General features: G+C 50.2%; 1 protein-coding gene across 5 annotated transcripts in view; it reads left to right on the top strand.

Annotated features, from left to right (window-relative positions):
* The window catches only part of Ntng2 (netrin G2), a 62,260-nt gene that overhangs the window by 17,225 nt on the left and 21,138 nt on the right, over window positions 1–23,897 (top strand). For 4 of the 5 annotated variants that reach the window (XM_034494036.2, XM_034494030.2, XM_034494034.2 and 1 more), the window contains exon 3: window positions 9,906–10,549. In XM_034494036.2, the coding sequence (XP_034349927.1) occupies window positions 9,906–10,549 (644 nt within the window). Of the gene's footprint in view, window positions 1–9,888; window positions 10,550–23,897 lie in introns of all 5 variants that reach the window. The other variant, XM_034494035.2, reaches the window with a different exon arrangement.

Below are 23,897 nucleotides of genomic sequence, written 5' to 3'. Positions count from 1 at the left end.
CCTGGCACTCAAAAGTAGATGCCAGAGGATCAGGAGTCAAAGGTCAACCTGAACTAAATAGGGTGTTTGAGACCAGCTGGGATATGCAAGACCCCCTCTAAGAAAAAGTCAGGAAGGCCAAGCTTGTTCTCATGAGGCCCCTCTGTCACCTTCTTCTAATGAACTGGACATTTTTAATGGCATAATGAGACCACAAAAGGGGTCCTGGAATAGGCATTGTAGAGCATGTGCAAGATAGACAGCCAAAGTGTCTCTGAGCAGAGCAATCCAGTCAGGGAGGCTTGCCTTTTTGTGGTAGTGAGCACCCTGTGTCTAGATGTATGCAAATGTAGAGGGCCATCCTCTTCCGAGGCATGGGCTCACATGTGTCTGCTTGGTAGGTGGTACACAGAGGGCCTGGAGCACATTCATTGCTTGTGGGGGCTGTGAGGCTGGGTGCCAGGCACGCTTCAGAGCTGGGAAAGAGTTTCCCACCCCAAACATTCCTGGAAGTCTGGCTGTGGGAAGAATTCACATATGCCCAGGGCAAAGCAGAATGGAGCCTTTTTTTTTTTTTTTTTAAAGACAATTTTGAGTTCTTGGAGAGATTAACTAACCCTCATGTCGTCACTGCCTTGGCAGACCTCTCACCCCCACTCCCTGTGACTGCTCTGTTGATGGAGGAAGCCAGCCATGCTGGGCTGTGTCCCTGTAGGCAGGCCAAGTCTGAACAGGGTCTGCCTTTCCACCTTGAGCCAGCAGACCTTCTCTTGGATGCCAGGACTCAGCCCTGCGTCCTGAGGTACTCTTAAGGGCTGTTGAGGTGTCTTTAGGGAAGAGAAAGATGAAAACATTGCTAAAGCCAGCAACCCCAAACAGACTGAAAGTTGTGGGGTTGGCATCGCCTCAGCTGCTGCTTGAGCCCACATCCCTACCTGGACACAACACTCATGCACAGATGGTTAGAGTCCCTGCTTGGTTGTTTAGTGGCGCTACACAAAGCCATTGCTAGATGGTGTCATAAGGTGAAGCTTCCTGGTCCCTGCGTTCCTGGAGTTTTACTTTTGCATATAGAAGGTTCTATAAGGAGAACAGAGGTGGGCAGATTTGAAATGAAAGGGCTCCAATTGTCTTCTTCCAAAGCTTCCCTGCACAGTGAAGGACCAAGAAGTATTTTTGCTGACTCGGCCTAAAGCCAGGACAAGCTTGAAAGGTGGTCTGAGACTCTGGGTCCAAATTAGACCCAGACTTCTGCCTTGGACATGGTCACTGAGTCTGGGTCTGGGGGAAGAGGACAATTACTAAGGCTCTGAATGGCACTCTGCTAGGATAAAGGGTTGAAGATCAGGCCCAGCATGGATGGCTTGTCCTCCCTGCCAGCAGAATTGACATGGGAGAACTGTCCCCACAGAATAAGTCTCCCTGGATGGCTGTCACTCTAAGTGGGTTTCTGCTGATTTGTGAGAGTGAAGCAGGTGACCTTGCTGTTGACTGGGGCAGAGGAAGAAGATGGGATAAATCAATGAACCCACAGAAGGATACGGAGAGCTAGCCAGAGAGAGGAGCTCAGTGAGGGAGGCACTGAAGAGGCAGGGCAGTCCGAGTCAGGACCAGCAGCAAACACGACCTCCGCTTCCGTCTTGTTAATAATTCATTGCCACTGCAACTTTTCTTACCAAGAAATAGGAAATAATTTGTTAGGGTGAATTCCCCCAGCACTCAGCTTTCTCCCTGCCACTGGGGAGGAAGGCATGGCTGTGTTCCCATCCTTCTAAGCCGCCAAGGGAGTGAGGACGATGAAGAATTTGAAACTTCAGGATAGTGATTTCACAGCTGGTCTGTTTGGTCCTGCTCTGTCATTTCCTGAGTAGGGGGACTGAGGTATAGATAGGACCAGGCTCAACCCCAGATTACACGGCACTGGTGCTAGGGGAAAGGCACCCAGGAAGTCAATGTGCTTAGTGCCTTCTAGACTATCAAGGCCAGGACCATTTCTCCCCAAGTCCAAGGAGAAGGGAAAGACTAGATTGACTGCCTTTGGGTTCTCCACCCCCCCCTTCTCTCCACCCCTAAATCCCATGCCTTTGTAAGAATAGCAGTTGGTGTTATGTCCCCTCATCTCAACACCCCATACCTTGGATTACTCCTTGGGAGTCTCCTGCCTCCCACCTGGGACATAGAAAGTATCTCCAGCCCCCCCACCCCCCATTGAGGCTAACAGCTCGGCAGCCAACAGCCAAGTTCAAAAAGAATCTGTCAGCTGTGAACTGTTCAGGGCCTGCCCACACACCCGGTGGCAAAAACACGGGCTGTCTGCCTCCTGGGTACGGGGTGTGTGGCACAGGCTGGGGGTGGCTGTGTCCTTTCCCTCTTGGGTAAATGGCAGTTTCCTGACTTGTCTTGGAGCTGGGCATTGGGCATTGGAGAATCTGACCCCTGAGAAGTAAACGGGTAATTGTGCTGCCGGGTAGGGACATAGGTAGTGGCCAGGGATGGACGTCATGCTTACATCCAGCATGAGTGTACGTTACTCAGGCTCTCATCTTGTGGTGTACAGACAGGGTCTCACTGTGTAGTCCTGGCTGGCCTGCGGTTCCCTGTGTAGACAAGGTAATCCTCAATGCCGTTTCCTCACCAACTCCGTGTTCCTGACCCACACAAAACTCAAAGAGGCTGAAGAGACAACTCCGGGCTTACACACAACTGCCTGATTTTCCAGAAGACTCAGCTTTGATTCTCAGCACCACACAGAAGCTCACAAGCATCTGCAACTCCAATTCCAGGGTGTCAATGTCTTCTTCTGGCTTCCATGGACAACAAGCATATGCATGCTACACATGTAATACATGCTACACATGCTACACATGTAACACATGCTACACATGTAACACATGCCACACATGCAATACATGCCACACATGTAATACATGCCACACATGTAACACATGCTACACATGTAATACATGCTACACATGCTACACATGCTACACAGTAACACATGCCACACATGTAATACATGCCACACATGTAATACATGCTACACATGTAACACATGCTACACATGCAATACATGCCACACATGTAACACATGCTACACATGTAATACATGCTATACATGCTACACATGTAACACATGCCACACATGTAAAACATGCCACACATGTAATACATGCCACACATGTAATACATGCCACACATGTAACACATGCTACACATGTAATACATGCTACACATGCTACACATGCTACACAGTAACACATGCCACACATGTAATACATGCCACACATGTAATACATGCCACACATGTAACACATGCTACACATGTAATACATGCTACACATGCTACACATGCTACACAGTAACACATGCCACACATGTAATACATGCCACACATGTAATACATGCTACACATGTAACACATGCTACACATGCAATACATGCCACACATGTAACACATGCTACACATGTAATACATGCTATACATGCTACACATGTAACACATGCCACACATGTAACACATGCCACACATGTAATACATGCCACACATGTAATACATGCTACACATGTAACACATGCTACACATGCAATACATGCCACACATGTAACACATGCTACACATGTAATACATGCTATACATGCTATACATGTAACACATGCCACACATGTAACACATGCCACACATGTAATACATGCCACACATATAACACATGCTACACATGCAATACATGCCACATATGTAACACATGCTACACATGCAATACATGCTACACATGTAACACATGCTACACATGTAACACATGCCACACATGTAACACATGCTACACATGTAACACATGCTACACATGCAATACATGCCACACATGTAACACATGCTACACATGCAATACATGCCACACATGTAACACATGCTACACATGTAACACATGCCACACATGTAACACATGCCACACATGTAACACATGCCACACATGTAATACATGCCACACATGTAACACATGCTACACATGCAATACATGCTACACATGTAACACATGCTACACATGCAATACATGCCACACATGTAACACATGCTACACATGCAACACATGCCACACATGTAACACATGCTACACATGTAACACATGCCACACATGTAACACATGCTACACATGTAACACATGCTACACATGCAACACATGCCACACATGTAACACATGCTACACATGCAATACATGCCACACATGTAACACATGCTACACATGTAACACATGCTACACATGTAACACATGCCACACATGTAATACATGCCACACATGTAACACATGCTACACATGTAACACATGCCACACATGTAATACATGCCACACATGTAACACATGCTACACATGTAACACATGCTACACATGTAACACATGCTACACATGTAACACATGCTATACATGTAATACATGCCACACATGTAATACATGCCACACATGTAACACATGCTACACATGTAACACATGCCACACATGTAACACATGCTACACATGCAATACATGCCACACATGTAACACATGCTACACATGTAACACATGCCACACATGTAATACATGCCACACATGTAACACATGCTACACATGTAACACATGCCACACATGTAATACATGCCACACATGTAACACATGCTACACATGTAACACATGCTACACATGTAACACATGCCACACATGTAATACATGCCACACATGTAACACATGCTACACATGTAACACATGCCACACATGTAATACATGCCACACATGTAACACATGCCACACATGTAACACATGCCACACATGTAACACATGCCACACATGTAATATATGCTATACATGTAACACATGTAACACATGCCACACATGTAACACATGCCACACATGTAACACATGCTACACATGTAACACATGCTATACATGTAATACATGCTATACATGTAAGCCAAAACACCCATACACATAAACACATAAACACACAAACAAACAGTTTTAAAGAAAAGCTCAGAAGCATGGAGGTGTTGGATCAGCCTTAGAACACTTGTGTAGTGTACACAAGTCCTGAGTTCATCCCCAGCACCAGGAAGAAGGAGGGGAGGAAGAAAGAAAGGGGGAAAAACAGATTAAAAAGAGAAAAGATGTGAGACGTGTGCCTTCTTCATAAGGACTAGGACAGGGTGAGTCTGTGTATTCTTACAATAACGTAAAGTTTTATTTATTTGGTATTATTGTGTATGTGAGTGCATGATGGGGTGGGGGATATATGTTCTGTGGCAAGGTCGGAGGAGAACTTCATGAAGTTGCTCTCTCCTTCACGTGGGTTATGTGGTTTGATCTCCGCTCAGCAGGCTTGCATGGTAAGGGCCTTCTTGTGCTGGTGTTCCTTGTGTGATCGAGAAGATGAAGCCATGACACACCTTCAACATGGGCTGCTTATGACCCGAGAGGCCTATGAGGAGACTGACATAGCTGAACCTTCCCCTATGAGGGTTGCTCTGCTGGATGGCAGGTCACTTCCTGTTCCATGATGCGTTTGACCTGGAGCTTGCCTGGCACGTTTACCACCTGGGCTCTGACTCCAGCCCTGGAAATAACAGAGGAGCAAAATCATTGAAGAGAGAAAAGCACCCAAGTGTGCCACAAAACAGTTTCATTTAGAGAGGCCTGTCATGCCACCCTACCCAACCCTGGTGCCTGTGCTACTGGTTCAGAGCTGCAGCGCCGCCTACCTTCCAGGTGACTTGTTTGGGGTGTGTAGAAACAGGAAAACTGCAGAGATGCTGAGCTCAGCTTCCCCAGGATTCTCCAAGGTCAGTCCCATCATATCCAGGGGATGAGACATTGGGCTGGTATATGCTCAATGACCATAGCAACAGCATCTGTCCCTGAGCCCACCATCACTGTGGTCCTCTGGGCTAGCTGTCACTAAAGCAGTCTGTGTTCAAGGTGGACTGTGTCATGGAGTCCCTGGGTTCTCAGCATCTCCCAGCCTCTACCTTCATCTCCTTCCCACTCGGTTGACAAGCACAAATCAGCTGTGTACAACTGTCATTACTGTATGGTGACATCTCCTCGGTTCTCAAACACTATCTCACAGAACACAGGACAAGGAAATAAAACCTCAGAAAAGTCACGTGGCTCTCTCAAGATCACAGAACCTCTAGAGGATGGAGCTGAGCTGAGCTTAGGGCTTTTAGACCAAAGAACCAGTTTCCTTAATGGCCCCAGACTTAAACAGGGAATTCTAACCCTTAGTCCAGAGAGGGCCCCTAGAAATTATATGGGAAATGTATGTGGTGGGTGACTGCAACAATGTTGGCGGGAGGGGGGCAACGGCAGGACCTTTTGTGTATGTGCGCATGTTTTTATGTGCATATATGGATGGAGGCCAGAGGTCAACCTCAGGTGTCATTCCTTAGGCACTATACACCTTGGTTTTGAGACACAGCGTCTCATTGGCCCAGAACTAACCAGTCAAGCTCAGCCAGCTGGTGGCCTGTGGGTGTTTCTGCCTTAGCCACCACAGTATTAGCGTTTTAAGTGTACCATCTCACCTGGATTTTTTTTTTTCTTTTTTAACTTTTTATTGATTCTTTGTGAATTTTACATCATGCACCCCAATCTCACTCATCTCCCTGGTCCTCCCCAACAAAAGAAAAAAAAAAACAAAAACAAAAACAAAACATCTCACCAAGGAAGCTGCTATGTGTCACAGTGTGTCACACAGTGTACCCTTTTGTGCACTCATCTTTACTTGCAAATGTTCATTGCAGTGAGTCATTGGTCTGCCTCCGGCTTCAATGCCTCCGGCTTCTGCTACACTATCAGTACTGGATCCTCTCGGAAACTCCTCTTGGATATCCTTTTGTTGGCCTGTGTCATGGAGATCCTGCAGCTTTGGATCTGCAGGACTGGCCCCTTTACACACTCCAGAAGATCACAGATGGGGTAGATGTTGGGGTGGGATAGCCCAAAGCCCTGATCAGAGCCTGGCAGATAGCTGACTTGGGTAACCCAGCAGCTCTCCTGCACTTCACCAACCGTAGCCCTCCACCACCAGGACCAGCTCTCCAGTGTTACTCAGGCTAACTCACCCAGTGCCACAGCTGGCAAGGTCACCTGGCTTTTGAGGCTCCAACTTAAGTCTTTGTAGCAAGCACTTTGCCTACTGAACCATGCCCCAAGAACCTAAGGCTTTTAAAATAAGAGGTGTGTACACTTGTTTGGTTTTGGGATGCTGATCATTAAATGGTCAGAGAAGCAGGTGCTGGTTTCGAGAGCATCAGCGCTTAGCCTGAGTTCCCTTCTGCAAGGTAGCAGTGTGCCCAAAACTCGTCCAGCGTTGGCTGGCATTGTCAGGCCATTTCATCTGGCTATTTTCATTAACATGTAATCTGCTCTGTAGTCTTCGATGCAGAAACCCAAAAGGCTGGCAAAGCCACTATTGCCTCCCACTGTCCTCAGCTGTTCTACTTGGGTGGGGACAGGACTGGCTGGAACACCCCTAGAGTGTGGCTTGAGGAGCAAGCCAGGGCCTGAGCAAATGAGTGTTCAGAAAGAAGCAGGCTCAGTAAGGACACAGCCCATGCCTTGGTGTGTCCTCCTTGGTGGTGCAGGATCTGGAGATCATGGAGTGGCTGTGAGGTGTGTGGAGAACCCGGGAGGCCTGTGCTGGTCATGGCTTGAAATCATTTGCTGTGCTCATGGCTGGCAAAGCCTCCTCTGCAGCCAGCATGAGGCTGGTAAATACACAGGCTCATTCATTAGTGGCTCACCATCTGTTTCCCAGGGGCTGGGGTAGGGGGCTGGCAGGGCCCTGCAGGTTGGGCAGCATGGATCCTTAATCAGTCTAGAGTCCCGAGGCCCTGGCAGAGCCCCTGTATCCGTATTCAATGATACAGCTGCTGGCTTTGAGGAACCCTGTGACCCCCACCCACTAACCCAAGGACCAGTAGCAGGCCAGGGGTAGGTAAGGCAGGGGGCTGGAAAAGGATCCAGCAAAAGGTGATATATGGTGACTCACAAGTGGGGGATGTGTGTGTGTCAGGAATATTGACAGTTGGTATATGATGAGGAGACATTAATACAATTACCAAGAGAACAGGTGGCCTGGGAAAGGACATGACTTTCAGAAGTGAGGTGGGTTTAAAAAAAAGCAGAAGAAAAGAAAAGACACAAGCTTATGGAAGAGGTGTCTCTGAGGACACCCTGGAAAACCCAGGACACTTCTCTGAGCTGCTTCCCCTCCGGCTTGGCTCACTGGGATGAGCCTGCCAGGAGCTGACATCTCGAGTAGACATTTGCTGTCCACAAGTTCAAGACCAAGGTGCTGGAGGTGTACTGCCTCCTGCAGCTTTACTCCATGTGGTGATGTGGCCACCTCTGTCTGTGTCTCATGGCCTTTTGTGCAGTGTGTTTGTGTGTGTGTGTGTGTGTGTGTGTGTGCGCGCGCACGTGTGTACACACACACATGCACACGCACATGCCTCTGGTGTTTCTGTGTGTGTGTGTTCTTTTTCTGTGCTTCTTCAGGAGCCTTTCCCAGAAGGAGAAGGACCACCTGAAGGCCTCCTTCAACTCTGTAAAGACTGCCCCCAAAACACAGCTTACTGCCTTTAGAGGTTGCTGAGCGTTAGGCATTAACATATGAATTTGAGAGGACACACTGCAGAAGAACAAGTGAGTGGGAGAGTACCCTGCCTGCGTCAAGCTGTCCTCCAGCTCCCTCATTTGTACACAAACTCGAAGGGTGTGTCTGCCATCCCAGAACACAAGCAGGTGCTCTCGGCCTGGGCTCCATGTTTCCCTCAGGCTACCTGGAGCAGAGGGTGGAGGGGTGACCTCCTGGTCAGCCAGATGCAGTCTGTTGTCTTCTCCTGGTCACTGGGCTTGGCCTCTGCTTGTCATGGGGCCTATGGAAGTCAGTCAGACTCTTCCTATAGGACTAGGCATGAGATGAGACAAGTCACTGGTGACCCAGAGTCACCAGTGAAAGTCACAAAAAGCTCCTCCTTTGTCTTCGTGATTTGTAAAACACAGACGCAGTGTAAGGCTGGGGAAAGGAAAGAAGGCGGGTTATAGGGAGGAAAACAGACAGAGAGGAGAGCAGAGAAGAGGGAGGATGAGGAAAGAGGGGTGCGGAGAGGGCTTTCTTTTCAGAAGCACCTCCAAATCCTCTGAGAAGACCTGGTTTGTCTTGCCGTCCCTGGGCCTCAGTTTCCCATTGAACAATTAGGTGCCATACTGGTGAGAAACTCCTTGTACCCCAAGGTTTTGGGCCTCACCCATCATCAGGGACAGACAGGTGGGGTGGACATTGGCACCACAGGGCGCGAAGGACAGAGCTATTTTGGTGGGTCAAGGCTTTGTGGGTCCTGCCTTAGTGACCCCCTGGGCTTGCTGTGCCCACAGAGCAACCCTAGGCTGCCTGGGCACCAGCCCTGGCCTGTGGAGGATCAAAGCCTATAGCCAGTGGGTGACTGCAGTGTTGTTGGCTGGGGTGGCCAGGGGATGGTGGCAATGTGTCCACCCCCTCAGGGGCCTCATGGCTCATTAGAGAGTGAGAGGTTTTTAACTCAGATCCAAGCTACTTTGTCGCTGCACAGACACCTGAAATATTCATCAAAGTGGCAGTGTGGACTGGGGCACTGTGAGGCTGTCAGTGGCAAGGTGTTGTTTGTTAATTAATAGGCCTACCATCTAGAAAAGTTATGGGTTTATAGAACATGCAGTAGAAAGTGCAGAATACCTAAGACCCTGCCCCATTATCTTAGTATCATGTATCTGCTGTCTGTGTGGGACAGGCACTTTCCACTCCTGCATCCAGGGCTTGGTGACGGCTAGTAGATGTCTAGCCTAGGCGCAGGGCGAGCATACCACAGGCCCCTTCCATTGACCAGCATCTACTTCCTGACAGACTCCCTTCCTCTGCAGGAGAACCCCTACCTGTGCAGTAACGAGTGTGATGCCTCCAACCCGGACCTGGCCCACCCACCCCGGCTGATGTTTGACAGGGAAGATGAGGGACTGGCCACCTACTGGCAAAGTGTCACATGGAGTCGCTACCCCAGTCCGCTGGAAGCCAACATCACCCTCTCATGGAATAAGAGTGTGGAGTTGACAGACGACGTGGTGATGACTTTCGAGTATGGCCGGCCCACGGTGATGGTCCTCGAGAAGTCCCTGGACAATGGCCGCACCTGGCAGCCCTATCAGTTCTATGCAGAGGACTGCATGGAGGCCTTCGGCATGTCTGCCCGCCGCGCCCGAGACATGTCACCCTCCAGCGCCCACCGGGTCCTCTGCACTGAGGAGTACTCACGCTGGGCAGGGTCCAAGAAAGAGAAGCATGTGCGCTTTGAAGTAAGGGACCGCTTCGCCATCTTTGCTGGCCCTGACCTGCGTAACATGGACAACCTGTACACGAGGATGGAGAGCGCCAAGGGCCTCAAGGAGTTCTTCACCTTCACTGACCTGCGCATGCGCCTGCTGCGTCCCGCGCTAGGTGGCACCTATGTGCAGCGAGAGAACCTCTATAAGTACTTCTACGCCATCTCCAATATCGAAGTCATCGGCAGGTAAGGCCCAGGGCCACTGGGATGTCAGCTGTCTCCTGAAATGTTGTCACCTGATACCTGGATGTCTCTAGGAAAATCTGGTTTTGAGGGATATCATTATGCTATTTGAGATGTCACCTGGTTCTAGACATGTCACCTGTTATCTGGATGTCACCTGGTTCCTGGGGGTGTTATCTGATATTTGGGATGTCACCTGGTACCTGAATGTCTCCTGACACCTGGTTGTCTCCTTACTCCTAGAATGTTTATGTCAACCTGGTACCTAGGTATCACCTTGTTCTCAGGATGCCACCTGGCTTCAAGAAGTCACCTGTCTCAGATGTCACCTGGTGCTACATCAAAGGACTGCCTGTGCAGTCAAGACACACAAGCTTTGCCATAATTGGGGGAGCTTGTGTAGGTGTTAAATATCTGGAAGGCGGAAGGTTCTGCACCGTCTGAGAACTTTGTCCATTAATAGATACCATGCGGGCTTTACAAGAGATGCTCATTCCCAAGCCACCTGTGGGACGGAGAAGCTGAATCTGCTTCCCTCTGGGCCTCAGGGCGCTTAGATGAGTCAGATTTGGCAAAGAGCTCACAGCAGTGCCCAGCATGCAATAAATGCTAAAAAAAAAAAAAAAAAAAAAAAAAAAAAAAAAAAACTGAATAAAATGAATGCTAGCCAAAGGAATGTCATCAGAGGGCTGGAGCAGGGTGGCGGAGGGCAGTGTGAGGCCTGGGGGTGCTGAAGGGGCCTTTTTCTGTCTCTCCATCAGAGGCTCTGTGCTGCCTAGGATGTAGCTCCTGACACGGGGGAAAAGCCATTAGCTGCCCCATGTGTCCGATTAAGGTGGTTTTTCTTTTTGCTATTGTTTTGGTTTTGTTTTTTGAGACTATAATACAGAGACTATATTTGCAACATTTCTATCCCATTTACCTACCCCCACATCCCACTTTTAGAAAACACACAACATGCAAAACATGTATTTTCATATTTTGACCAGGACTGGGAAGAAGGGTGTGGAGGTGTGGAGCGAGGAAAGCCTAGAACCAGTTCCCTCTCTCTGCCTGGAGTGTGCTTGCCCAGTGGGGTGGGGTGTGGTGTGCTGGGATGAGGTGGGGTGGGGTATGTTGGGGTGAGGTGGGGTGGGGTATGTTGGGGTATGCTGGGGTGAGGTGGGGTGGAGTAGGTGGGGTGTGCTGGGGTGAGGTGGGGTGGGGTATGTTGGGGTATGCTGGGGTGAGGTGGGGTGGAGTAGGTGGGGTGTGCTGGGGTGAGCTGGGGTGGGGTATGTTGGGGTATGCTGGGGTGAGGTGGGGTGGAGTAGGTGGGGTGTGCTGGGGTGAGGTGGGGTGGGGTATGTTGGGGTATGCTGGGGTGAGGTAGGTGGGGTGTGCTGGGGTGAGGTGGGGTGGGGTATGTTGGGGTATGCTGGGGTGTGGTAGATGGGGTGTGCTGGGGTGAGGTGGGGTGGAGTAGGTGGGGTGTGCTGGGGTGAGGTGGGGTGGGGTATGTTTGGGTGTGCTGGGGTGAGGTGGGGTGGGGTATGTTGGGGTGTGCTGGGGTGAGATGGGGTGGGGTGGGGTATGTTGGGGTGTGCTGGGGAGGGGTAGGGGAGTATGCTGGGGTGAGATGGGGTGGGGTTGGGTATGTTTGGGTGTGCTGGGGAGGGGTAGGGGGGTATGCTGGGGTGAGGTGGGGTGGGGTATGTTGGGGTGAGGAGGAGTGGGTGCCACTCTATTGAGGCTGTGTTTGCATTTCTTTCTTGTTAATACTGTATGTGGATTCCAGGAATGGAGACAGAGGTGAGCCAGTCAGGAACTAGAGTCGGGTTCAAAACTGGCAGAAAGACAGAGGCAGGTGCACATTTGTGGCCTGTTCTGTGGCTGTCTGTGATTTATGGTTCTTACCTACTTGGAACAGGGCATTTCAAATCTGGAATGTTCTAGAAGCCACTGAAAGATGGCTCTCCCCCCAACCCCATTACTGTGATAAAATGCCCTGGAAAGGAGCTGGGGAGCCGGCCAGCAGTCAAGAACACTCATTACTCCTTCAGAGGACGCAGGGTTGATTCTCAGCGTCCACACAGTGACTCGCGACCACCCACCCATAACTCCAGTTCTAGGGGACCTGATACCCTCTTCTGACCTACATGAGCACACACATACAGGCAGGCAAAACATTTATACACATAAAAATAAATAAACCTTTAAGAGATTTTTAAGAACCCTGACAAAAAGCAACTTGGGGAAGAGAGGGTTTGCTTTGATTTGAAGTAGAGTTCATCATGGCGGAAGGTTAAAGGCAGAGCAGTGGTTCTCAACCTTCCTGATGCTGTGACCCTTCAATACAGTTCCTCATGGTGTGGTGACCCCCAGCCTAAAGTTATTTTCTTTGATATTTCATAGCTGTACTTTTGCTTCTGTTCTAACTTGTAATGTAAATATCTGTGTTTTCCAATAGTCTTAGATGACCCCTGTGAAAGGATTATTCGACCCCCAAAGGGATGGCAACCCACAAGTTGAGAACCACTGCTGTCTATCTATCATGTCCCAGTTAGGGGCTCATTGCAGAGAGCCATCCATGTGCAGGCTGCTTCTCAGATCCCTTCTCCACTGACAGCATCCAGGATCCCAGGCAAGGAGTGGCTGTTACTCATAGTGACATCTCAACTGACATGAACAAGATAATCCCCACAGATGCTCACGGTAGTGCACACCTTTAATCCCAGTACTCAGGAGGCAGAGGGAGGTGGATCTCTGTGAGTCTGAGTCCAGCCTCGCCTATTTAAGGAGTATACATAGAGAGACCTTGTCTTAAAAAAAACAGAACAAAAAGATAATTCACACAGGTGACTCTAAATGTTGTCAACCACCCAACACATCAAAGACATCATGGTAGGAAGCACAGGCCCATACATTTTAGCATTGATGTAGCAGCCATGTTCCCAGGCCCTCAGGACCCTAGCCTGCTTTCTTTGTCCACCGCTACAAGGGACCCTTGTCTCCAGTATATCCAAGACTCTGACTTAGAGGGCTTCGGGCTCCCTCCTATGATGGTGCCAGTCAGGACCAGAATACACCAGCAGGGTAGCAGCCATGTCTCATGTCTCTGGTTCAAGCCACACCCCTCCACACCCCTCTCTAGTCTTCTCCTTTCCATCTGTGACAAGACCGGGACCACTGGGAACCACTGTCTCCATGGCAGTGTGGCAGGGAAGTGAGGTGGAAGGGCAGTCCCAGCACTCTTTTGGCACGCAGCCTTTGTGGGCACAGGGATTCTCTGTCATGGTGGCAGGAGAATGGCAATCAATTCAGACAGAATAAGTACTCTTCAGGTGGCTGGTTGGCAGGAAAGCAGCAACTTGGTTATTGATTAATTAGGTCTAGTTAGATGTCATGAGGCAAGTTTGTGAGCCAACAGAGGGTGTGCCTGAAGTTTCCAGTGGTCTCAGGCTCTAGGGCTTTCTCACCTTCCTTCCCTGACCTCCCAACAAAATAACAACAAATAACATGCAAGTTGATATTGAGGGTGGGAGAGCCCACAAGCCCAGGTTGGAGCATCCAGCAAGCAGAACTTGATCCTGGCCCATAGCACTCACCCTGCACTCTTGGCATCCTGTTTTCTCAGCTGAGCTAAATGTCAGCCAGCCAGGATCCCAGTCCAGACTAGTCCAAGGTCAAGCAAGCCTCACACCACTTTCTCTAGTGAGGCCTTGGCCTCATGGTCTCCTGGGTTCCCATTCTAGCTCTGACTTCATCCTTCAGTGCTGAAGGAATATGCACCACAAGACAATGAATGTCCCCTCCTCCTCTCCCAAGTCTAGAGTTCTTTGTTTTGCTTGTGGTTCCATGCTCTGCACACATCAGCAATTACATCTCCAAGGAGGGCTCAGATAGCTGGAGGATGGGATCAGGAGGCAGAGGCACCTGGTGTGGACTTAGGGAATAAGGAGCTAATACAGGTAGGCACAAGAGGTGTGCCGAGCTGCAACAGAAGGAGTGCATGGGTAGCTAAGATTGAAATCCATCCACCAGCACCCTGGGGTTCTGCCTTCCTGCCACCCTGTCTCCAGGGGCCCATTCCTGGAAGGCTAAAAGGAGGTGGGAGCTATTTTCTCCTGCATGTGGGGGAGCTCAGGTACAGAATCTGGGCAGGAGAGACTGGCTTGAAACTGCAGGGAATGTGAGCCAAAATCTGTACTGGAGGAGGGAGGGAGGAGATCATCCCGACTCATGGAACGGGGACATAAAGCCTGTCCCAACAGCCCAAGCTTCACCCTAAGTTTCCAGGGGAGTTTTATACAGTAAGATCCACCACAATTTGGCTTTCACTCAGCAGGTATCAGAGAGGTTCTTGCAAAGCCCCTCCAGTGTGCTGGGGAGAGGGGAGTCTCCAGGAAGTGAGTTGCCAAATGGAAATTTGCCTGAGCCTCAGGTTCCTCATCTGTAATATGGAGCCATAGGCATAATCTCCTCAGTATGAGAGCTGCTGATGAAGTGACGGTGTTATAGCATGTCCCCTTCCTTCCCTCAGGTGGCAGGGGAGGAAGAAGCCAGGGGCAAAGATGGGGCTGCTGGGACAGATGTCTTGGTCACCCAGCCCAGGTCTTGGCACCTAGAAAAGGCAAGAGGAAGTGTGCCTTTGGGTTAGCAGGGTTTGCAAACCCAAATGGCCCCCAGGGCTCAGAAGCATTGGGAGAGAGAAGGGCAGTGTCTTCAGAACCAATAGGGAAGAGAAAAGTCTGTGGAGAAATGCAGCCAGGCCCTTATAGCCTAGCAGCAAAAGAGAGAAAAGGCACAGGCAGGCACTGGCATGAGATCTCTTGCTCTTTAAAATACCAGCATTGCCTCCCAAAGTCTTTGGGTTCCCAGTCTGGCACTGACAGCCCAGGGCCCCCTTGCAGCAGTGACAACAAACATACCAGCAGGGCTGACACACTGGGGGTAGCTACACACCAGATCTGAGAGTCAACAGGAAGTGAAGGCCACCCAATTCTCACTACTTGGGTTTACCCTGGAGACAGATTTTTCTACCCAGAAAGAGGCAGAAAAGTAGTGGGTCCCTCCTCAGCAATCCTCAAGTCTGGTATTGGCTGGGTTCTGTCCTCTTTTGCCCTGGAGGGGGCCAAAATCCTCCGGGAAGGAGGGGACCTACTTGATCCCAGAGTCCTCACTGAGCCTGTGGGCAGCTCTCTCTGTGGGCTCTGGGGCACGCCCACCTGGTCTTCTCCTCCCTTGACCCCGCCCCCTCTCTTGCCTCCCTGCCTTTTTCATAAACCTCCTGTTCCTATTGATCGCCAGTAACTGGAGATGTAGTCACAGGACAAGAATAGCAATGTCAGAGAGAAGCAAACCTCTGCTGGGCAGGTAGTGTGGGGGGGCGGGGAGAGAAGGCTTCTTTCCACTCACCCCATGCCTCTGTCCCCCTTGACTCCTCACTGCAAACACACATGGGAAGAGCATCCTGGGAGGTTGTGGAGGATGGAGCTGACCCTCAGCAGTAGTGACCATTCCTTAGAGAGCAAGTCTCCAAGGCAAGTGGCCCCCCTGACACTTTCTGGGGTTTCTTCATTGAGCCCTGCCCCAGGAAGATCCTTGTCCTCATTACAGAAATGGGAAACTGAGGCCTAGAGGTTAAGAAATGGATGGGGCTGGCTATAATAGTGCATGCCTTTAGTCCCAGTACTCAGGAGCAGAGCAGGTTGATCTCTGAATTCTAGGCTAGTGTGGGTTACATAGTGAGTTCCAGAACAGCCAGGGCTATGCAGAGAGACTTTGGGGGGAGGAGGGAGTAAGAAATACAAAGAAAGGCTAGGTATACCCATCAGAGGGCTAAGACAGAGGAAACAGGAACTCCTTTTTTTGTTTGTTTGTTTGTTGGTGGGGGTTTTTTTGGGTTTTTTTTCCTTTGGTTTTTCGAGACAGGGTTTCTCTGTGTAGCCCTGGCTGTCCTGGAACTCACTCTGTAGACCTGGCTGGCCTCGAACTCAGAAATCCGCCTGCCTCTGCCTCCCAAGTGCTGGGATTAAAGGCGTGCGCCACCACCACCCGGCCGTTCGAAGTCTTTATCAACACTTAGGAGTTCCTGTGTTCGCCGGGCAGTGGTGGCGCATGCCTTTAATCCTAGCACTTGGGAGGCAGAGGCAGGCGGATTTCTGAGTTCGAGGCCAGCCGGGTCTACAGAGTGAGTTCCAGGACAGCCAGGGCTACACAGAGAAACCCTGTCTCGAAAAACCAAAACCAAAAAAAAAAAAAAAAAAAAAAAAAAAAAAAAAAAAAAAAAAAAAAAAAAAAAGACTTAGAACGATCTGCATGGCTGATGGGAATTGGAATGCCCAGCTCTGCTGAGAAGAGTGGATGAAAATGTTGAATACAGAATTAACATGTGACCCAGTGATTCTCCTTCTGATCCACTAAAAAGAACTTAAAACAAAGACCTAACAGGTTATATCATGTTACATCAGCAAGTTCACCACAGCCAGTGATGCAAACAGCACAAGAGTCTTTTGGAAGATAGATAAATGCAAGGCAGTCTAGACATGTGGTGGAATATTATTCAGTCTTATAAAAGGGAAGAGCAGTGTGTGGTGGAGCAGCTGAACAACCCCTGCATTAGGAGATAAGGAAGAAGGATTCTGAGTTTAAGGTCAACCTGGGCTTTGTAGTGAACCCTCTCTCTAAATGTGTGTGTGTGTGTGTGTGTGTGTGTGTGTGTGTGTGTGTGTGTGTGTAGGCTGAAATCACAGCTCAATGATGGAGCACTTGCCTACCACCTGGATTCTATCCTCAGAACCACACAAAAATGAAAATGGATCAATGGATGGATGGTGGACAGATGGGTAGATGGGGGGACAAATGGATGGGGATGGACAGATGGGTAGATGGATGGGTGGGTGGGTGGGTGGATGGGAGGACAGATGGATGGATGGGAGGACAAATGGATGGATGGACAGATGGGTAGATGGATGGAAAGGTGAACAGATGGGTAGATGGATGGGCAGTGGGCAGATGAATGGTGGATGAATGATAGATGGGTAAATGGACAGATGGGTGGATGGGTAGGTAGGTAGATAGATGAGTGGGCACGTGGGTAAATAGAGAGGCAGGTGGGTGAGTACATAGCTGTGTGTAGATGGATGTTTGGGTGGGTGAGCGGATGGATAGCTGGCTTCCATATTGTACTGTCCAGGTAAAAGTCTAGTGTCTGGTATGACCATTAGAACAAGAGAACTAACCTGTCCTCCGTCCCACTTCTTTAGAATGGAGATGGGGGCCATGAGGTTTAAATGAGCTTGTCCCTGAAGGGAGTGTAGAAATGGAGCAGGAGTCAGAATCAGCCATTGTGGACAACTGGAAGGAGTCCTGGGTTGCAGAGAGCCAAAAGGTTTCCTACCTGGCTATGTGGGCTCATAGGGAGGCAGAGCATTTGAACTCTCCAAAAAGTGTGCTCTTAGAGTTTGCATGTGAGGTCTGTTCAGGAAAGGGCCCCTATGGAACTAATATTAAAAGGAACGCTGACCCCCAAACCTCTGGCCAGTCTCTGGACAGACAGACAATCTGGTTTCTGCTTTACATTCTCTATTTATTTATTTGGTGCATGTATGCAATATGAGAAAAGACCTTGATAAAAATAATGTGAAAGAGAAGGGTAAATCCCTTTTTATCTCACAGGTCAAGGCTACAGTCCATCCCAGTGGGAAGTCAGCAGAAGCTTGGTCAAATGGCACCATAGTCAGGAAGCAGAGAAAGATGACTGCATGCTGCTTATTTAGTCCAAAATCCCTGCCCAGAGTGGTCCTGCCTGCAACCGAGAGTCTCCTCCCATTAATGACAGTTCCTCCCAGGCATCCTCAAAGCTATTGCTAGTCTTGGTAATTGTCCTTGGGTGCCCAGAGTCTTGCTTCATGGGTGATTCTCGATTCTGTCAAGTTGACAACACTCAACAGGCACAATCATTTATCTTTAACTGTCTCTCACATACTCTCCTGGATGTGTATAAGAGTGGGGTAGCAGAGCCAGGCTGAGTCCTATATTCAGGACCTGCAGGGTCTAAGGCCCTCTGGTTGGTAGGTTCTGTTCATGCACGGGATGGGGTGGACCCACTCTCTGCAGGGGAGAACCAGAAGCCTGGCTTTTGGCTGAGATATCAGGACATCCAAGAGTCTCATAGTTGCTCTGAGGATGGGCCTCTTGATGGGTAGAAAGCTGTGTATATTGTAACTGCCAGTTCCCTGGTCCCTTGTTTCTGGGGTTCCCCTCTGACCTTTCTCACCCCTTGTTAATTAACTGCCAGATTCTCAGGTACCACACTGACATTTATTACTGTGTCAAAGTGCCACACCCCGGGACCTCAACATCCCCAAAGAGAGCTTTTTCATTTTACCTTTTTGACCAGACACTGAGGTGCCAGCTTCTCTGAGGCCTGGGTCAGCCTTGGCAGTCTTTATGCCATTACAGCTTCCTCCTCCCCCACCTTGCCTCTCTCTGAGTCTTACCTGGCTTTTCCCTCTGTCCTATCATAGAGATTCTGAGCACAGGACTTTGGGCTCAGGCTAATCCTACCCAAGATGGCAATGTCTTAATAAGTTAAGATGACCACGTGTCCATGGAAGTCTCATATCTATGGGGTAATGATGGTAGGCTCTAACCCATACTGTCATCTACAACCTGCCGAATGTGAGCAGGGGCTGCAGGTGGTGCTGACACCCTAAAGGGAAGAGGACCAACCAAAGCCACAGATGGGAACTGAACCAACAAAGATGCAGGATAATGCTGGGACCAACTGAGAGCAGAACCTAGGTAGTCAGAGGGTGGCCGCCAAGTAGCAATTGGAGGCTAAATGGGGGGAGGGGGAGGGAAGCCTCCCCCAGCAAAAGCAGCAGGTGCAGAGGCCTTGTCTAAGATGGTACAGGAGGCGCTAAGGGCTTAAGGACTCGGTGACAGTGGCTGAGATGTGGTGAGGGGGCACAAGAGGTGTGTGCAGCAGGCGCAGCTGGGTGGCAGTGGTCCCTGCGGCTAAAGGGAGCAGTGGTTTTAGTCTGAGAGGCGAGGTGGGCTGTGAGCTGGCCTGGTCTGGCCTCTGATCATAGTGACAAAGGTAGAGGAAGACTCAGAGAGCGTGTGAGACCAAGCCCCGTGGCAGCTATGGGAGTGAGCTGAGAAAGGGGGTTCCCAGGAGACTCCTGAGTTTCTGACTTAAGGTGCTGTGTAGATGAAGATTTTACCTAGTCAAACAGGGACAGTTGAAGGAAGAAGTTTCTGGAAGGAATTTTAAAAACTGTGCGTGTCTATGCATGTGTGTGTATGCACAAATGCAGTGTATGAATATGGTCCTGTATTAAAGAGAGGAGACATGCGAGTGTGGGAAGGAAGCCTTGAGATCTTCAAAGGGAAGGCAAAACACAGCGGCGTGGAGGCAGTGAGGGAACCCCAGACGGAAGTGGCCCAAAGTTAGTTCACCATCTGAGAACCTGCAGGTTAGCTCATGTTTGTGCAGACGGTGCTGGGCTCGGGGGACTGTCATCTGAGCATGGGAGGCTTTGTCTGGCTTCCTAATGGGTAACAGGATTTATCAGTAGTAGGCCTGCAGAGGTGATGTGTATCAGGGCACTTAATAGAAAAGGGCTTGCACAGAAGCCCAAATTTGATTTAGCCAATTAACTCAATTGCTGGCCATCAGCTCCAGGAGGAGCTGCAGCCTGCATCTGTCCCTGTTACCTTGGCATTATCCAGCCTGTCTGCTCACGGTGGCCCCTCAGCCTGCAGCGTAACATCCCCCTCCTCCATGGGCACTCAGGTCTTGATTGGCAGTGTTCTTTGGACCCAGTCTCAAGTCCCCTAGCCCTGAGACTTCTGTCTGGCTCCTTAGATGGTTCCCTTCAGCTCCCTGTGTCATGGTCACAGATGTGTTATGCTCTGTGGCCACTTGGGTCCTTCAGCTTCTCTCCTGACTTTTCTCTTGCTTTAAGTGCAGATGCCCTGCCCCCAATATCACAGAGCCCACCAAAGATTCATTATTTCCCACCCACCACCAGCTCAAGGCCACAGGTCACAGGTCTCATTATCCTGGGTTCAGACTGGGGCAAAGGTGGGAATTAACACACACCTTGAGGCCTATCCCCACCCTCCACCCAGCCGTACCCCCTGCTCCCTGTAGACATCAAGAAGGAAGTGTCCTGATAGCCACTCTTCCTTTATCCCTCAGAGCCGTCACCTAGCCAGCCAATGTAGAGTTGGAGTCTGCCCTGTGATAACCGAAGGTCCATCAAGAGTTTCCCCAAATAGAAGAGGATTGTTCCTCTCAGTGAGAGAGGAGGGCACTGCTAGCTGCCTTAAAGCATTAGCTTCACTTCCAACTTTATTACCCAAAGGGTCAGAACCTGTAACTGTGACCTTGGCTGACCTCCTGTGTGACAACAAGTGACCATTTGAGAAGAGAACAGGTTTTGGGGACCAGTTATACAGAACCCTTTCTGCAGTGAGTTGCTTCAGAAGGAGACAGGATGGGCTCTTCCCTGCTTCCCACACAGGCACCCCATTTTGGAGATTTAGCTGTGCATGATTCCCTTGGGGCTCCATCTTTGTGGGGCCCCAGACCCGGGTCTCCATCCTGCCTATCTCCAGCACCCCTTGTTCCATGCTCACCCAAACTCCCTGTAGCCTCCTCTTTGCCCTAAGGAGCAGGTGACATCACTCATTTGCTTGGGAGCTGACCTACATTTCACAGCCCTCCCTTCTGGGAGTTGCTCCAACACCCGCTTCTCTTGCCCAGAGGAGAGAAGGACCGGCTCACGATTTTTGTGGCACACTGGTGCCAGGCTGGGGCCCAGATGGTGCCCCTACTGGTAACTCCTGGGCATCGCCTGCCCCTCCCTGCTGGGCAGGGCACGCTCGGGCCTGGCACAGGCCAGAGCCCCTGCAGTCCTCCATGTGGCTGTCAGACATCCAGCTGGGCCTGCCACGTGTCCTGAGAGCTAGGCTTCTCTAGTGTGTGCCTTCCCTGGGAGGTGAACCTGGCCCTGTCTTGGAAATGTTATGTTCTCTGGGGGCTGACTTAGGACCTGTCAGCTCCAGAAAAAGGATGAGGTAGGCAAGACCATGGAGACCCTGCAGTCTATAGGAGACTTGAGGGCTAGATTTAGCAGGTGAGTGGGTACACCCACAGGAGGAGCACGGGCCAGAGCAGAGGGCATGTCTTGGCCACATGGTGAGCAAGGGTGGCAGGTGAAATACAGGACATCTCAGGTTCAAGCTTTAGATGAACAGGAAATAGTACTTAGTCTCATGGCACGTAATTATGTGAACAAAAAATTCATTATTTATGTGAAATTCAAATACAACTGGAATCCTGTATTTTTGTTGTTTTTTAACACAGAATTTTCCCATGTTGCCGAGGCTGGCCTCAGATTTTTGACTGAAGCCACCCTCTTGCCTCTTGGATAGCAAGGAGAACAGGCATGCCTCATAGCTTCTGGCCAGCAACTTTCACTGTGTTCTCCACAGAGACTCAGTGGAAATGATTTCAAGAGGTTAGAAGCTATGTCCTCCACCCCATAGGGGACCATAGAGGCTTCAAGCCAGTCACATTTGCTCTGATGTCTGTTAGCCACTGAGACATGGGGATGTCCCTTGGGACTACTGGAAAAGTCTGGAAAGAACAGCTTTCTCACCCCATGACCTTTGTGCTTGTTGGCTGTCAACCACAGCAAGTATTACTTTTCTGAGCCTAGCCCTCTGCACAGACCTGCCTATCTCCTCCCATTGTAAGAGCCTGCTGCCAGGTCCACAGGCCACTAACTACGCAGACACTGGCCACCATGTTTGCACAGTCCTGGAGCCTCTCCTCCTTCTCCACTCCCACCTTCCTCCATTTCTACTCTCACCCTCCTCCCTCTCCACTCTCACCCTCCTCCCTCTCCACTCTCACCCTCCTCCCTCTCTACTCTCACTCTCCTTTCTCTCCACTCTCACCCTCCTCCATCTCTCTTCCCACCCTCCTCCCTCTCCTCCCACCCTTTTCTTTCCTTCCTCTGTTTCTCCTCCCCCCTCTTCCCTCCTTCTCTCCTTTATCCTCTTCCTTCCCTTCTCCATCCTCCCCACTCCCCCACAGAATTCAAGAGCTCCCTGGGTAGCCAGGCAGCGTGTTAGGCACTTAGAAAAATGTAATGACAAGACTGAAAATCCAAGATCTGATCCAACCGCTCCTTTCATAACTGAGACTCAAAGAAATAACTGTTCAAGGTCACACAGCAAATCAGCCCCAAGGTCTGGGCCAGAAGGTAGCTGCTGAGCCAGCATTGAGTGGTCATCCTCCCCATAATCCCTGCCATCCTAGCTGTGAGGATGGGAGTAGTGTGGTGTATCCACCTGCCCCTGGAGGTGTGGGCTGGCCCACCCCACACTGTCCCTTTCTTCATGATTAAATAATTTATTCTGACGGCTGAGCTGAGAAGAACTTAGCAGTAGGAAAGGCAGCCTGGGCCAGAGTGGCGGCCCAGGTGAGCTGATTTTCAAGGTCAAAATCAGTGAAGAGACCTTTGGGAGAGATGATTCCTCCATGAAGGAGAGGCATCTGAACCAAGAGTGTAGCCAGGGTCCCGGGGCCACCCACAGGGTCTGGACATGAGCCCTGCTCATGTCCTGCTCAGAGAGGCCAGGCCTTACAACTCCACAGCCCTTTGCTGCCCCCCAGAGTGATGGCCTTGACCTATGGAGTTCCTGCCTTCTCACAGAGGAGAGGGGAAGAGTGGGGCCTTGTGGGTATTCTCCGGATTTGCTGAGTAATGCAGGTGCCGGTGGGTAGCAAGGCTTCAAGTTACTCACACACTTGCTTACGTATTTTCCTTACTTCATCTCCCAAGGGTCTTCTAGATCAGAAAAGGAAAATCACAGGACAAAGGCCTGAGCTAGGGGAAGGATGTGTCTGTGTCTGGGGTCGGGTGGGGCAGGTGCACTTCTGGGAGCTTGTGTCTGTCTGAGAGCCAATTAGACCCCGGGCCATGGCCCGGGTGCCAGAAATGGAATCAGTATCCATTGAACATGTGTGTTAAACTACTCCCTCCCCCATGTCTTCTTCTGAGGCAGGGTCTTGTGTAGACCAGGCTGGGCCAACTCTGTGTGTAGCTGAGGATGCAGTTCTGATCATGCCGGCTCCACATCCTCAGTGCTGGGATTCCTCTCCTGTGCCACCTTCTGTAGAGCCTGACAGGTTAGGAAACTGAGGCACAGTAAAGGTCAGCATTCTTTTCTATTGCCATAATATTAAGAGGCCAGTAGAACCCAGGGGTCAGTGCTGCCAGGCTCTGAGAAAGGAAGAGAAAGAAACTATCCCCATGTATGGGCACCTACTGTGTGCAGAGGACTT

Source organism: Arvicanthis niloticus, chromosome 2, assembly GCF_011762505.2.
Source record: "Arvicanthis niloticus isolate mArvNil1 chromosome 2, mArvNil1.pat.X, whole genome shotgun sequence".
Taxonomy (NCBI): Eukaryota; Metazoa; Chordata; class Mammalia; order Rodentia; family Muridae; genus Arvicanthis; species Arvicanthis niloticus.
The sequence above is the reverse complement of the archived record's forward strand: the minus strand, read 5'-3'. Positions and strand labels throughout refer to the sequence as shown.